The 13,521-nt window shown below is 37.2% G+C and overlaps 1 protein-coding gene across 1 annotated transcript in view; it reads right to left on the reverse strand.

The window, feature by feature from the left end:
* The window catches only part of LOC102835261 (tyrosine-protein kinase Fer-like), a 579,105-nt gene that overhangs the window by 208,961 nt on the left and 356,623 nt on the right, over nucleotides 1-13,521 (reverse strand). Inside the window, exon 14 of the mRNA XM_006872259.1 lies at nucleotides 1,275-1,331. Coding sequence (XP_006872321.1) covers nucleotides 1,275-1,331 — 57 coding nt within the window. The remainder of the gene's footprint in view (nucleotides 1-1,274; nucleotides 1,332-13,521) is intronic.

Here is a 13,521-nt window from a genome sequence, read left to right on the forward strand (position 1 = left end):
AAATGAAATTAACTTATACCATGCTTTTAGAAATTTCAGTTTTCTAACAAAGAAATGATCAAATTACAAGCCTGCCATTGAGGAAATATTCTTTGAAATACATTCACTAATGAACAAATGCTGAAATTCTCCTGAACATATTTTACATACAAACTGAATATAAGAAGTAACTGAGCTCTATCTCTTCAACTGAAAATAATTTTTCCTTAGTAGAGAACAATCTATGTACACACATTTTTTCCCTTATTTTAGTAAAGGGTTTCATTTATAATTATTTAATTGTATTTTCATGTAAATTTGCTTAATTTTTTTGTTGTAATTTTTGGTTCAATCACTACTACTGAGTTTCTAACATAGAGAAGTGGAAAGAAGAATCATTTCCTTAAAAATAATGAGGTAACCTACATCTATGGATTCAGTAGCTCAAAAGAGGGAACAAACTCTTACAGCAAGAATCATTCCCACCCCCTCCACACACAGAGTAGACAGGGATAGGCAACTTGGACATTGGCTACCCAAAATGGGGGGGGTGGGGGGGGAAGGTGGCCTACAAAGTCAAGAAGTGACTGGCTAACAAGCTTTCAAGAGGGAACCTAGAGCCAGGGGGCCTGGAGGAAGGCAGAATCTCCACTGAGTAGTATCCAATCTGTCTAGGTGGACCTGATGAAATGAAATGCAGATGGGTCTCTTGTGATACAATAGTGAATAATTGTTATCAGGACTTTGTGAGGGTTGGAAATGTAATGGTAGATGTTTTATAGCAAAGAAGGGAGTGATTAACTTTCCAGTCTAGGAGCAGAGAGCGGGACCCAACCCAGAGAAGCAGTGATGCCTGAGATTGAGGCAGAGATGATGATATGGAGCAATGGAGCAGCTGGGGACTTTAGATCCAGAGAGGGAGAGCGACTATGTGCTGAAGACTGGTGGGGGAGGTAGTGGAGGGGGCAGGCTTGCAGGGTATACCCTTTGGTTGGTTGATGATGCATGAAGGGGTTTGTAACCATGGCAATGAAAAGATATACGATAGAAAAAAACATGTGTGTGTGTGTGTGTGTGTATTCTATTTTTAAAGGTCGAAAGTCAGCTTTTCAAAGATTTCTACACATCCATTTCAGTAGTATAATACTTACAAATGATGTGGTCTGTGTTCTTCTAAGTTAAAGTGCAATATGCCTTGCTTGTTATAGGGTAGAAGATACAAACAGCTTTCAGGAAAATGAAAAAAATCTGCAGAGTTCATAATCAATATAAAGATTTTTGATTATTTGGCTTACCTTGCCCAGTAATTCTCCCAATGTGACATCTTCATGATTGAGAATCCATTTCTTATCCTACAGAAAAGAAAACAAATCATTTGTGTAGCACAGACAAGACTACATTTCCTGTATAACATGCATTTTAAGCAGTTGGGGAAAAACCTAAGGAGATGTTTCATTCAGAACATTCAATCAACAGCACACTAAGAATCTATAACCTCAAAATGTGATAAATGTTACTATACAAAGTGACACTGAAATGTACATTACAAGTAACTTTTATCTGGGATCCCAGCCTTCAGAATAAACTATGATCCTTGTAAGTAGAACACAGAATACACATTCCTCTACTATAAAGGTGAGGCTATCTTATTACTTGCCATTTCACAAAAAGTTATGTCATAAGTATATAAGGGAATTTTATTTTACAAAGTAAACAACTCTAATTTTCACTTGATCTTAGAGTATTATTTTCAGCACAAATCACATTATTGGGAGCTGATTTTTTTCACATATTAACTGGCCATGAGTTATAGCTGTCTGGGACACTGCATGTAGTCCCATATTTTTGCCAAGTAATTTCCTGTTGTAAAGTAAAACAACAAACATCAATTACATTATCACCAGGGTACTGAAGACCATTGATTCAAACATGCCATTATAAAAGAGCATCCCATTATCTGATCTCAAGAAGTGATTACTACTTAGGGAATATTTTATCATCCAAAAATTTAGGTTATTAACCACCCAATACTATATTGTTAGGAAGGCATAAATATGTAATTTTAGAAAAAGGAAACATTGTTATTCAATGAGGGAGAGATGGAAGAAGAGAGAACAGAAAAAGAGTGGAAGGTGAAGAGGTAGAAGAGAGAGGAAAGAGAATAAAATACTAGAGTGATATATTTATGATTTATTAGACTTTTGTAGTTTCCGTCAAGACAAACACAGACTGAGTTGTTAATATGTTTTATAGTATAAATTTTAGCAAGTAATCAAATTTCCTGAAGTAAAAATATACCTTAACTCTTATTGGCTGAAATGTATTCTTGAAATGTATTCTCCAAAAAGATAGTTAAAGTACTAATTCCTTCACTGGTGAATGTGTCATTGTTTGGGATAATAGGACACTTTTTTAAACAGTTAAATTAATTGAGAGCACACTAGAGTAGAGTGAGTCTGAATTTTAATCCCTTCTGAGTAGTGTCACATTACAAGGAAGTCACAGGGGGAGGACACCATGTGATAATCCTTTTATAAGCCATGGATTTTATTTTTAAGACAGAGAGCATCTCTAAGAACTGAATACATTAAAACAACAACAAAAATAAAACTTTATAGTTCTGTAATTCTTCAATTAATCAGAATATTTATAAAACTTGGCTGGAACATATTTAAGCCCAACTACAATAGAGGCACTATATGATAAATACTGGTCTTTTACTCATAAGGTTGGCGGTTCAAACCCACCAGTCACTCCTTGGGTTGCTATGAGTCAGAAGTGACAAGATGGTACTTAACACCACCACCAAAGCAGAGGGAGAGCTCTTTCAGTAAAGTGGTCAAATGCTCAACTGCTAACCGACATGGTGGTTCAAACACACTAGCTGCTCCGGGGGGACAGATGTGTCAGGCTATTTTCATAAAGATTTAGCCCTTCGAAACCTTGTGAGAACTTCTACTCTGTCCTGTAGGATCTCTATGAGTCTGAGTTGACTTGATGACAACAGGCTTAGTTTGGCTTGTGTTAAAGGTAAAGGCAAAAGAAAGTTCTTTTACTAGTCTGAAATCTAAACTTTTATAAAATACTGGCAGGAATATATTTTCAACATATTCCCACAGAAGCTTGCTCATTCTCAGAAGCATTGGCTGCAAGGGCATTCTTATTTCCATTTTGCAGGTGAGAAAACCAAGGCCTTGAGAGGATTTCCTTGTCCCTAGTCACAGTGGTACTAAGTGGGTTGGGATAAGAATCTCAATTTTGTTTCTGAGTTCAATGTTCCTACATATTATTTTGTCCTTTTTGTACTATAAAGAAACATTGCATTCAAAATAAAGCCAAATACAATCATTATCTGAGTCTAGAGTCTTGGTGTGGTGCTGTAGTATAAACATTGGGGTACTAACCACAAGTCCATCAGTTCAAACTCACCAGCCCCTCCTTAGAAACCATATATAAGGTCACTATGAGTCGGAAGTGACTCGACAGCCAAACTGTAGACCTACATTAAAGTGAAAAACTTCACAGTTCCAAACTCTTGTTTCATAGAGGCCTATGGCTATTGTATCTAAGATAAAATGTTTTCAAAAATGGATTTTCATTGAATTATAAAACTTGAAGGTCAGCCATGATGATGTGACTCATGGGTAAAGTAACTCAGGTTGGGAGATATGACAATTCTGCCCAAAGCACACCTTTTATAATCTTCAGTAACATACCTCCATCCAACCTTCACTTTGGCAATACGATTGATTCCAGCTTGCTTGCCCATCAAGTATCAACCTATTCTCTAATTACATTATATGTAGTTGGGCTGCTAACCCCAGGTCAGTGGTTCAAACTCACCAGTCATTCTAAAGGAGAAAGATGAGGCTATCTGCTCATAAAAAGATTAAAGCCTTAGAAACCCTACACAGAGTCCACATAAGTAATAAAGCCATGGGTGGCTTTAAGTACAATTTTAAAGTATGCTTTTCATGGCAACATTTCTCAATCAAGGCTTTGTTGTTAAATGGTGTCAAGTTGGATGCAACTCATAGTGACCCTATAGGCTTTCTAAGGTGCAGCTGGTGGGTTATGCCACTGACCTTGAGGTTAGTTAGCAGTCTAGTGCTTATCATACAGTGTCACATGAAGACTCCAGTCAAGGCTTTTGGATATGTTGAATTGTTTTTGTATTCTTTTCATAAAAATCTTGCAAATTTTTAAAGTCATACCAAGGACAAAGACAATCAAAGTTGAATGAGAAAAGACAATCAACTGATACCAGTACTGAAAGAAATCACATATCAGAATTATTTGCAAAATTTTAAAGTACAAAAATGCTTCAACAATCAATCATAAATTCTTTTTAAACTAATAAACAAATGGGTCATTTCAGGAATAGATACAGAAGTTATGTTTAAAAAGCACCACTGGACATTATCAAATTAAAATAAAAAATAGAAATAAAAAAACTGCCGAGCACTAATTCTTTATCCACTGAAATGATCTCTCAAGAGTGAAGGGTAAATAAAGACATCCACTGATGAAAAGAAACTAAAATGTGCCAAAAAAATAAAAAATAAAAAACCCTCATTGGATGGGCTAGATAATAAAGTAGAGATGACAGAAAATGGAATCACTGAATCATAGAAGTTACCCAATCTGGCTAACAATGAAAAGACATTGAAAGAACAAAGTGAAAACTGAACACAGCCTCTGAGACTTAACAGAAAAACAGCAAAAGACTCAACGTATTTATCACCAGAATCCCAGAAAGAGGAGAAAGAGAGTGGGGCTGAAAGACTATTAAGAAACAAAAAAGAAACTTCAAATTTGGTGAAAGGTACAAATCTCTAGACTTAAAAAAAAGCTGAGCAAATCCCATATAGGAAAAACCCAAAGAAATCCATGCCACATCTTAATTAAAAACAAAGAAAACACCCTGAAAGCAGCCAGAAAGAAATGACACATTTCCTATATCAAAATAACAATTCAATGACAGTAGGTTTCTCATCTGAAACCTTGGAGTTCTGAGGAAAGTTATATATTTTTCAAGTGTAAAAACGATATAACTGCTGAGCACTAATTCTTTATCCAGTGAAACTATCTTTCAAGAGTGAAGGGAAAATAAAGACATCCTCTGATGAAAAGAAACTAAAATGTGGCAAAAAAAACACACAAACAAACAAACTCTCAAATCTACACAGAAGTGCTAATATTTTCTTCCTTGACACCAATGCATTGTTCTGTGTATTCTAGGTATTTCAAAGGAGCAGGCTTTGTTGACAGTGAGGTTATTCTGCACAGGAGAACTTGATAAAAATGGTTTGCAGGACAATTACACCCTTTTAAGCTTCACAAGAAGCCCTGGTGTGGTGCTGTGGGTTTATGCAATGGACAGCAAAGTCATTTGAACTACAAGGTCAGTGGTTCAAGCTCACCAGCCGCTTCTTCGCAACTCTATACAGGGTCACTATGAGTTAGAACCGACTCAAAGGCACTTAACAACAACAACAAAGCTTCACAAAAGTCTATGTAAAGAAAGAATTCATACAATTGGTCTGTTTCATCAGTTACCACTTATCTCTGTAGTCATGGTGATGACTCTTGGTCCAACTCCAAGAACTAAACTATAAGAATTATACTAAAGTGGTAGGCCAAGGTGAACTAAGCTCTCAGCTTGTTTAAAGTAAATAAAAAAACTTCATTATATGTGCCTGGTTCCTGGGTTGGGGTCCTCACCACAGCTAGTTTTTTGGAATTTATGTGATCAACTTCCTTTGAGAACTTTGAACTTTATGAGTCAAGTGAGATTTCCTGGGCCAAGACAAATCACACATGGTCCTACAGTTTGTAGATGAAGAGCAAGACCTGTCTATGGGATAATAACAGAGGAAACACATGAACAGGTCTGTATTTGACCTGTTTAGTCTTTGTTGTTCCTGTTTTTCTTGCATTTTATCCTTTGCTGTAATAAATTTTTAGCTATATGTTAAATTAAATGATATGAGTCTTTCCAGTGAATCACTGAAACAGAGGCTGTACACCACTGAGACACTCTGTAAATGTCCTAAGAGATAGGTTACTCTGGCAGCAAATGGCAAAAATACCATTTGAGCACATGTCTTCCCAATTCTAAAGTCTGTACTCTTTATAATTATACTGCTTCCCAAAATACATGAATTTACACAGAACACTGCAAACGATTCTTTCTAATTCAGAGATTGACTATCATTTAATTATTACTTTTAATTAACTAAAATACAAAGCTCTGGTAGCGTAGTGGTTACGAATCAGGCTGCGAACCGCAAGGTCAGCAGTTCGAAACTACCTGCTGCTCCGTGGGAGAAAGATGAGGCTTTCTGCTCCCGTAAAGATTTACGGCCTCGGAAACCCTGTTCAGGGTCGCTATGGGTCGGAACCAACTCGATGGCACTTAACAACAACAACAAAAAAATACAATGAGTTGTACATAGTAGCATCAGCACTGGATTGCTAATTACAAAGTCGCCAGCTGCTCCTTGGAAACCCTATCTAGGGTCCCTATGAGTTGAAATTGAATCCACAGCACATAACAACAACAACAATCCTAAAATCCTCAAAACTGGACCAAGAAATAACATCATGATAAATGAAGAAAAGATGGAAGTTGTCAAAGACTTCATTTGCTTGGATCCACAATCAACACTCATGGAAACAGCAGTCAAGAAATCAATCAACATATTGCTTTGGACATTCAAGAGTTAAGCTATCAGTTTGAGGACTATGATACATCTGACCCAAGCCATGGTACTTTCAATAGCCTCACATGCATGTTAAAGTTGAACAATGAATATGGAAGACCACAGATGATGCATTTGAATTGTGGTGTTGGAGAAAAATACTGCAGGTACCATGGGCTGCCAGAAGAACTAACAGATCTGTGTTGGAAGAAGCATAGCCAGAATTCTACTTAGCAGCCAGGATGTCATGACTTCATCTCTCATGTTTCATACATGTCATTAGGAAGGACCAGTCCCAGGAGAAGGACATCAGGCTTGGTAAAGCAGAGGGTCAGTGAAAAAGAGGAAGACCCCCCCCCAACATGATGGACAGGAATAGTAGCAGCAGAAATGGGCTAAACTGTAAGGATGGTACAGGACCAGCCAGTGTTTTGTTCTGTTTTGCAAAGGGTTGTTATGAGTTGGAGCTTATTGGATGGTACCAAAAAAAAAAATCCTAAAAAACACCTGTCTTCATATGGTTTATATGGCTTACATACTCTTTTTCTTGCAAATTATTGCCATTCATTTGATTTACTAGATTTGCTCTTTATTCACTGGCTATGTAGCGTAGTGGCTACGAATTGGGCTGTGAACCGCAAGGTCAGCAGTTCGAAACTACCAGCTGTTCCGTGGGAGAAAGATGAGGCTTTCTGCTCCCGTAAAGATTTAAAGCCTCAGAAACCCTGTACAGGGTCGACGGCACATATTAACAACAACAACATACTAGAATAAAATCTATTTCAAACCTTTACATTTTGTACATTCAAAGGTTTGGGTTCAAAAACAAAATCATAATAAAAGTCTTCAAGTTGTAAGTAAATAAAACAGCTTTATATAGTTGGCAGAATAATGAATCAACTTTGTATAGCTTTTATATCATCGCTGTGGGCTAACGCGTCAGACTGCAAAGTCGTTTGAACTACAAGGTCAGTGGTTCAAGCTCACTAGGTGCTCCTTGGAAAACCTACACAGGGTCGCTATGGGTCGAAATCAACTCAATGGCACTTAACAACAACATAACCTAAAAATGAACCCCAATTTCAGTCTCCATCACACTTACCATTTCCATATCGATTATTTGTGACAAATTATCCCATAGTAACTCTGTGCCAAGTATTCTAAAAAAATTCAAGTAAATCATTCAAAAAAGAAACAAGGAGTCAACCAACTAAATTAATCCATCACCATAATATTTTCAACTTTAATGAAAACACTCTGCTCTTGCAACTCTTACATATTTGTATACTAGTAGGCATAATAATAGGTATGAGCTATAAAAAAAAAGTGGAAATCAAACCTAATTATAATTTAAAAGTGTTAAAACCTGAATCTTAGAATTAATTTGGCCATTTCAAATGAAATGAACAAAATAAATGAACAAATAAGCAACTTTTTCTTTGCTCATCTGCTGAAGCCAACCAACCACAGGCAGCACATTGGAGGCTTGCAGGGGGTCTAATCATGCTTTCTAGTAAGCTGCCACAGGGTGCATACAGATGGGCATTATTGATCAGCCCAATCAATCCCTGCCAAACTCTCCCTCCAAAGACTGCACAATCCTTCCTAAATCAATCCTTTTGAGGAGCTTCACAGGAGTTGGTTGTGAAATGCTGTCAAGTCAATTCCAACTCATAGCAACCCTGGATAAGGTTTCTGAGTAGTGACTAGTGCGTTTCAATTGCCAACCATGCAATTATCAGTCCAGTGCTTATCTTACAGCACCACATCAGGACTCCTTTTTACAGAGGTATACGGTGGAGGATATATTTGAAAATTCTTAGATCTTAATCAGAAAAGTCAGAGTGATTGGTTGTTGTTGTTAGGTGCCATAGAGTTGGTTCTGACCCAGTGGGACCCTGTATAGGGTTTTCCGAGGTTGTAAATCTTCATGGAAGCAGAAAGTCTCATCGTTTTCCAGAGTAGCAGCTGGTAGGTTTGAACTGTCAACTTTGCAGTTTACAGCCCAGTGCTTATTCTACAGTGCCAACAGTGCTCCTTGAGTGATGAGTGCGGTGTGATTTAAATTAATCCTTCACCTTGATTGACATTCAATTCTTCAGGAAGAAAGCGCCTCCCTGCCTAGCCCCACTTACAAACAATACAAACCTTCTAACAATACTGCAGAACAGTCTTTTTCTACCCCTATAAATCTTACCGTATTCAAAATTCAAATGAAAGAAGTTCTTTCTCCCATATGGGTGACAAAGATGAAGTGTACAGCATTTTGATACAACATTTACACCTTTAAATCATTGGTTTTATAACCAGGTCTGCTTGTAAACAAATACACAACAATTTCAACCATGCAAAAGGAGTCCATGTAGGTTTATCTTGAGAATTTAACTAGCAATACTGGAAATGCAAACTTAATTCATGCTATGGTCACATGGGTGGAAGGAGCATTCAGTATAACAGTTTAATAATTTCAAAAAGCATAAATGTTAATATAGACCTTAAAAAATGTATCTCACAACCAAGATTTAACACCTAAAACATACTGATAATATGCCATTTCAGAGCTTTTTATTTTGAAGTCCAATGCCCAATGTACAATCCTTAAAAGTAATAATAAAATGCCACAATATATAACATAAAGTGATTAACAGATAGTATCACTTTTCGACCATTCATACTAAAAAAAATGTGCTACCTCTTCTTTTATACTCAGGTTTTCAGTCTGCCTGCTTCAGTGCCTGCTTAACCTGATTAGCACATTAGAGGTTTCCTACTCAAAACATCAGCCATACATATTTTCAGAGTGCAAAGATCATTCAGAATTTTATCAGCTTTGTCATTAAAGTTATCAGGATTGATGTATAGCAAAGAAATCCTACTAACAGCATGCAAAGTAGACTGCCTTTCTGGAATGCCTTTGAGAAGCTGTTAGTAACTGAACACTTGTTTAAATGCTCTGGAAATTAATTCCAAATGATAAAAAAAATTCTTTTTCTTCAAAGGTTCTTAGTTAAGAAAGATTTACATTATCACCTTAGAAAATACTCCACTGCATTTGCAGCTTGAATACGCTTTTGTTTCTATTAGCATACTATTTATTGAACAAAAGGCTGTAGAAGAATAATTTTCTGCACATGTACTACTACTTTCCAAGTCATTTTCATTCATCTTGACTTTAGAATGTTTAATTTTTCTTGACTAAAACTATCGAAGCCAACAACAGACCCTACAAGGACGAAGTGCAGCTGGTATAAGCAAAAACACGCTGATGCCAATCTTTTCCTTGATCCAGCAACTGAGTAAAAATATGCATGTTCAACTTGGTTTATCATATTTCCAGAAGAAACTTATTTATACATAAACACTAGGTATCATAGATTTATCCCTTTTGCTGGTGAAATTCAGTCAAACAAATATGATGTGAAAGGCACAGTGTTTATCAACAAAATGAGAGTAAGATACAGATTCTGCTCTCAAGAGTTTGTAATCTAGTGAAAATGGCAAAAAGAAAGCAACACAGTACCTTGAATCCCAGAGATCAACAAGGATGACACTCAGGATTTACATTTTACCATTAGCATTCATTCTCCTCCCCATGCCTACATACTGTGGCCCTTAATAAAAGAGGTCTCTGTCAGATGGGTTTGCCTCTCTCCAAGAAGCTAACTGGAAAGGAGACCTTTCTGTAAGTTGCGATGGGTCTGTGCCCTGTTCCTAGGGGTATCTCACCACACCTGTCTTTCCTTTCTTCTCTACTCTGTATGGTGTGAGCCCCTCATAAGAAAGAAGTGATGCAAGAAGTGATCCTTGTTCTTTCCTTAAGAAACACAAGTCATTTTTTGTTTGATCAGTGGGGTCATTTCTGGAAACCAACACTGCTGAGAGGTTATGGAGCAGTACTGAGGACAATTCCTCGAGATTTATCAGAGACTACTTCAAGAGCTGTGTTGTTTACCAAAAGGTGAGCAGTGTGAGTCCATTCAGGGTACCAAAGAAGAAAGGCATGGTGATCATCTACCAAAAAAGTAGCCAACCTAAACCACTGGAGCCTAGTGGGGTCACACTGAGACTAATGGGGTCACCATGAGTTGGACCTGACTCAATAGCAATTGGCTATGTTTTGTTTTTCTTCAATAACACCCATGGCTAAGAAATCCAAATGATGTATAGCACTGCAGTATCAGCCTTTTATGATACTTAATGGTTTAGGAATTAGGCTATATAGTCAAAGGCTTGAACTTTATGCAAGGCTGTGTTGTAACAGATGTGTAACGTTCAGCAACTTATTTAGCCTTGTTGAGCACAGTTGTTGCTGTTAAGTGCTGTCATGTCAGTTCTAATCCTTAGCGACCTGTGTAGGGATTTTGAGGAGCGGCTAGTGGATTTGATGACCTTGCAGTCCAGTGTATTATCCTACAGCGCCACAAAAGGATTCTTTGAGTGTTAGTTTCTTTACATGTAAAATGGAAATAAAAATTTGTCGCTATTGTATAAGGTGGGTTGTGTGCTGGCTCTGTAGGATTAGCATTAGACTGTGAATCATAAGGTTGACAGTTTGAGCCCACCAGCCATTATTTGGAAGAGGGATGAGGCTTTCTGATTCCACAAAGATTTACAGCCTTATACACTCATCACAAGGAGCTCTGGTAGCGTAGAGGTTACGAATCGGGCTGAGAACCTCAAGGTCAGCAGTTCGAACCTACCAGCTGCTCCACAGGAGAAAGATGAAGCTGTCTGCTCCCGTAAAGATTTACAGCCTCGGAAACCCTGTTCAAGGTCGCTATGGGTCGGAACCAACTCGGCAGCACTTAACAACAACAACAATACTCATCACAGGTTCATATGAGTTGGAAAAAGCTTGACTGTAATTAACAACAACACACCAAATATTGGAGCACAGTGGCTTCCTGGACTGCTAACCACAAGGTCCATTTACCTTGTGTCCTTGGTACCACTCCACAGCCTCTCCGTGACGATCCTCAGAAACCTTAAATAGGGTCGCTATTAATCAGCACTGTTTCAACAACATTTAAAAACAACAATTATCAACTTCTTCAGTATGAAATTGATCAACATGCAATCAAGATGCATTGATAATTACTGGTGGTTAGAAAGTGAAGGTCAGATATAAAGAGGAAGGATCAGCATTTGGAAAATATGGCCTTCATTATAGAAATGATGCTGTTGACTGCATAACAGAATTTTACAAGGCCACCTGAATTTAGAAACCATCTCAAAAACTAATTTTATACCTTAAATACTAAAACCAAAAATGCTATGGTCTGACATCAAGAACATCAAACAGGAACAAAGCAAAAGGTGATTAAAAAGACAGGAAACAAAGAAAAATAGATGTCAAAAGAGACTAAAATGTGTTCTTAAGCATAGAGAAGCTAAAGTAAATGGAAGAAAGAAGTAAAAGAGTTGAACATAAAATTTCAAAGGACAGCTCAAGAAAACAAAGACTTCTAAAATGTGCAAAGATCTTGGAGTTAGAAAAACAAAAAGAAAGACATACTTAGCATTTCTCAAACTAAAACAACTAAAGAAAAAACTCAAGTCTTGTCTTACACTAATGAAGGATTATATGGGTAAAGTATAGAATGATGCAGAAATCATCAAAAGAAGTAGAAAGAATACACAGAGTCACTATACACAAAAGAAATAGTTGATGTTCAGCCATTTCAAGAGATAGCATATGATCATGAAACAATGGGATTGAAAGACGGCCCACTGCACTCAAGGCACTGGCAAAAAACAAGGCTCCAGGAATTGACAGAATACAATTGGAAATCTTTCAACTAACTGATGAAGCATTGGAGGCACTCACTTATCTATGCCAAGAAATTTGGAAGACAGCTATCTGGCCCACCAACTGGAAGAAATCTACATTTGTGACCATTCCCAAGACAGGTGACCCAATGGAATGTGGAAATCATCAATCAATTTCATTAGTATCATCAATATCACATCAAGTAAAATTTTGCTGAGGGTAATTCAAACCCATTGCAACTGTATGTAACAAGGAACTGCCAGAAATTCAAGTCAGATTCAGAAGAGGACGTGGAACTGAGGATTTATTCTGACGTCAGATGGATCTTGGTTGCAACCAGAGAACATCAGAAAGATGTCTACCTGTGCTTCACTGACAAAGGCTTTCAGATGTATAGATAATGACAAACTATGGATAATATTGCAATGAGCGTGTATTACAGAACTCTTAATTGAGCTCATGTGGAACCTGTATATAGAACAAGAGGCAGTTTTTAGAACAGAACAGAGGGATACTAAATGGTTTAAAATCAGAAAAAGTGTGCACCAGGGTTGTATCATTCCACTATTCTTATTCAACCTGTATACTGAGCAAATAATCTGAGAAGTTAGATTACATGAAGAATAACATGGAATCAGGACTGGAGGAAAACCCTTTAACAAGCTGTGATATGATGATGGCATTGCTGAAAGTAAATAGAACTTGGAACACTTGCTGATGAAGATCAAAGACTATAGTCTTCAGTATGGATTGCACCTCAACATAAAGAAAACAAAAATCCTCACAAGTGAACATCATCATGATAAATGGAGAAAAGTTTAACGTTGTCCAAGACTTCATTTTGCTTGGATACACAATCAACAATCATGGAAGTATGCTGGGGACAGCATACGCAGACCCTGGGTTGATCAGTGGCAGCCCCATTAAACCACCTCTGAATATAATCAGTTTAACCCAGATGCTCTCCTTCCTCCTTAAAGTATATAGGAATATTAAGAACAATGTAGCATTTTAGGTATAGATAAATGAAGCCTGGTGCCTGAGATCTTGCTCACAAACAAAAGTTTG

The sequence above is a fragment of the Chrysochloris asiatica genome, unplaced genomic scaffold, assembly GCF_000296735.1.
Source record: "Chrysochloris asiatica unplaced genomic scaffold, ChrAsi1.0 scaffold00189, whole genome shotgun sequence".
In the NCBI taxonomy this organism is placed as follows: domain Eukaryota; kingdom Metazoa; phylum Chordata; class Mammalia; order Afrosoricida; family Chrysochloridae; genus Chrysochloris; species Chrysochloris asiatica.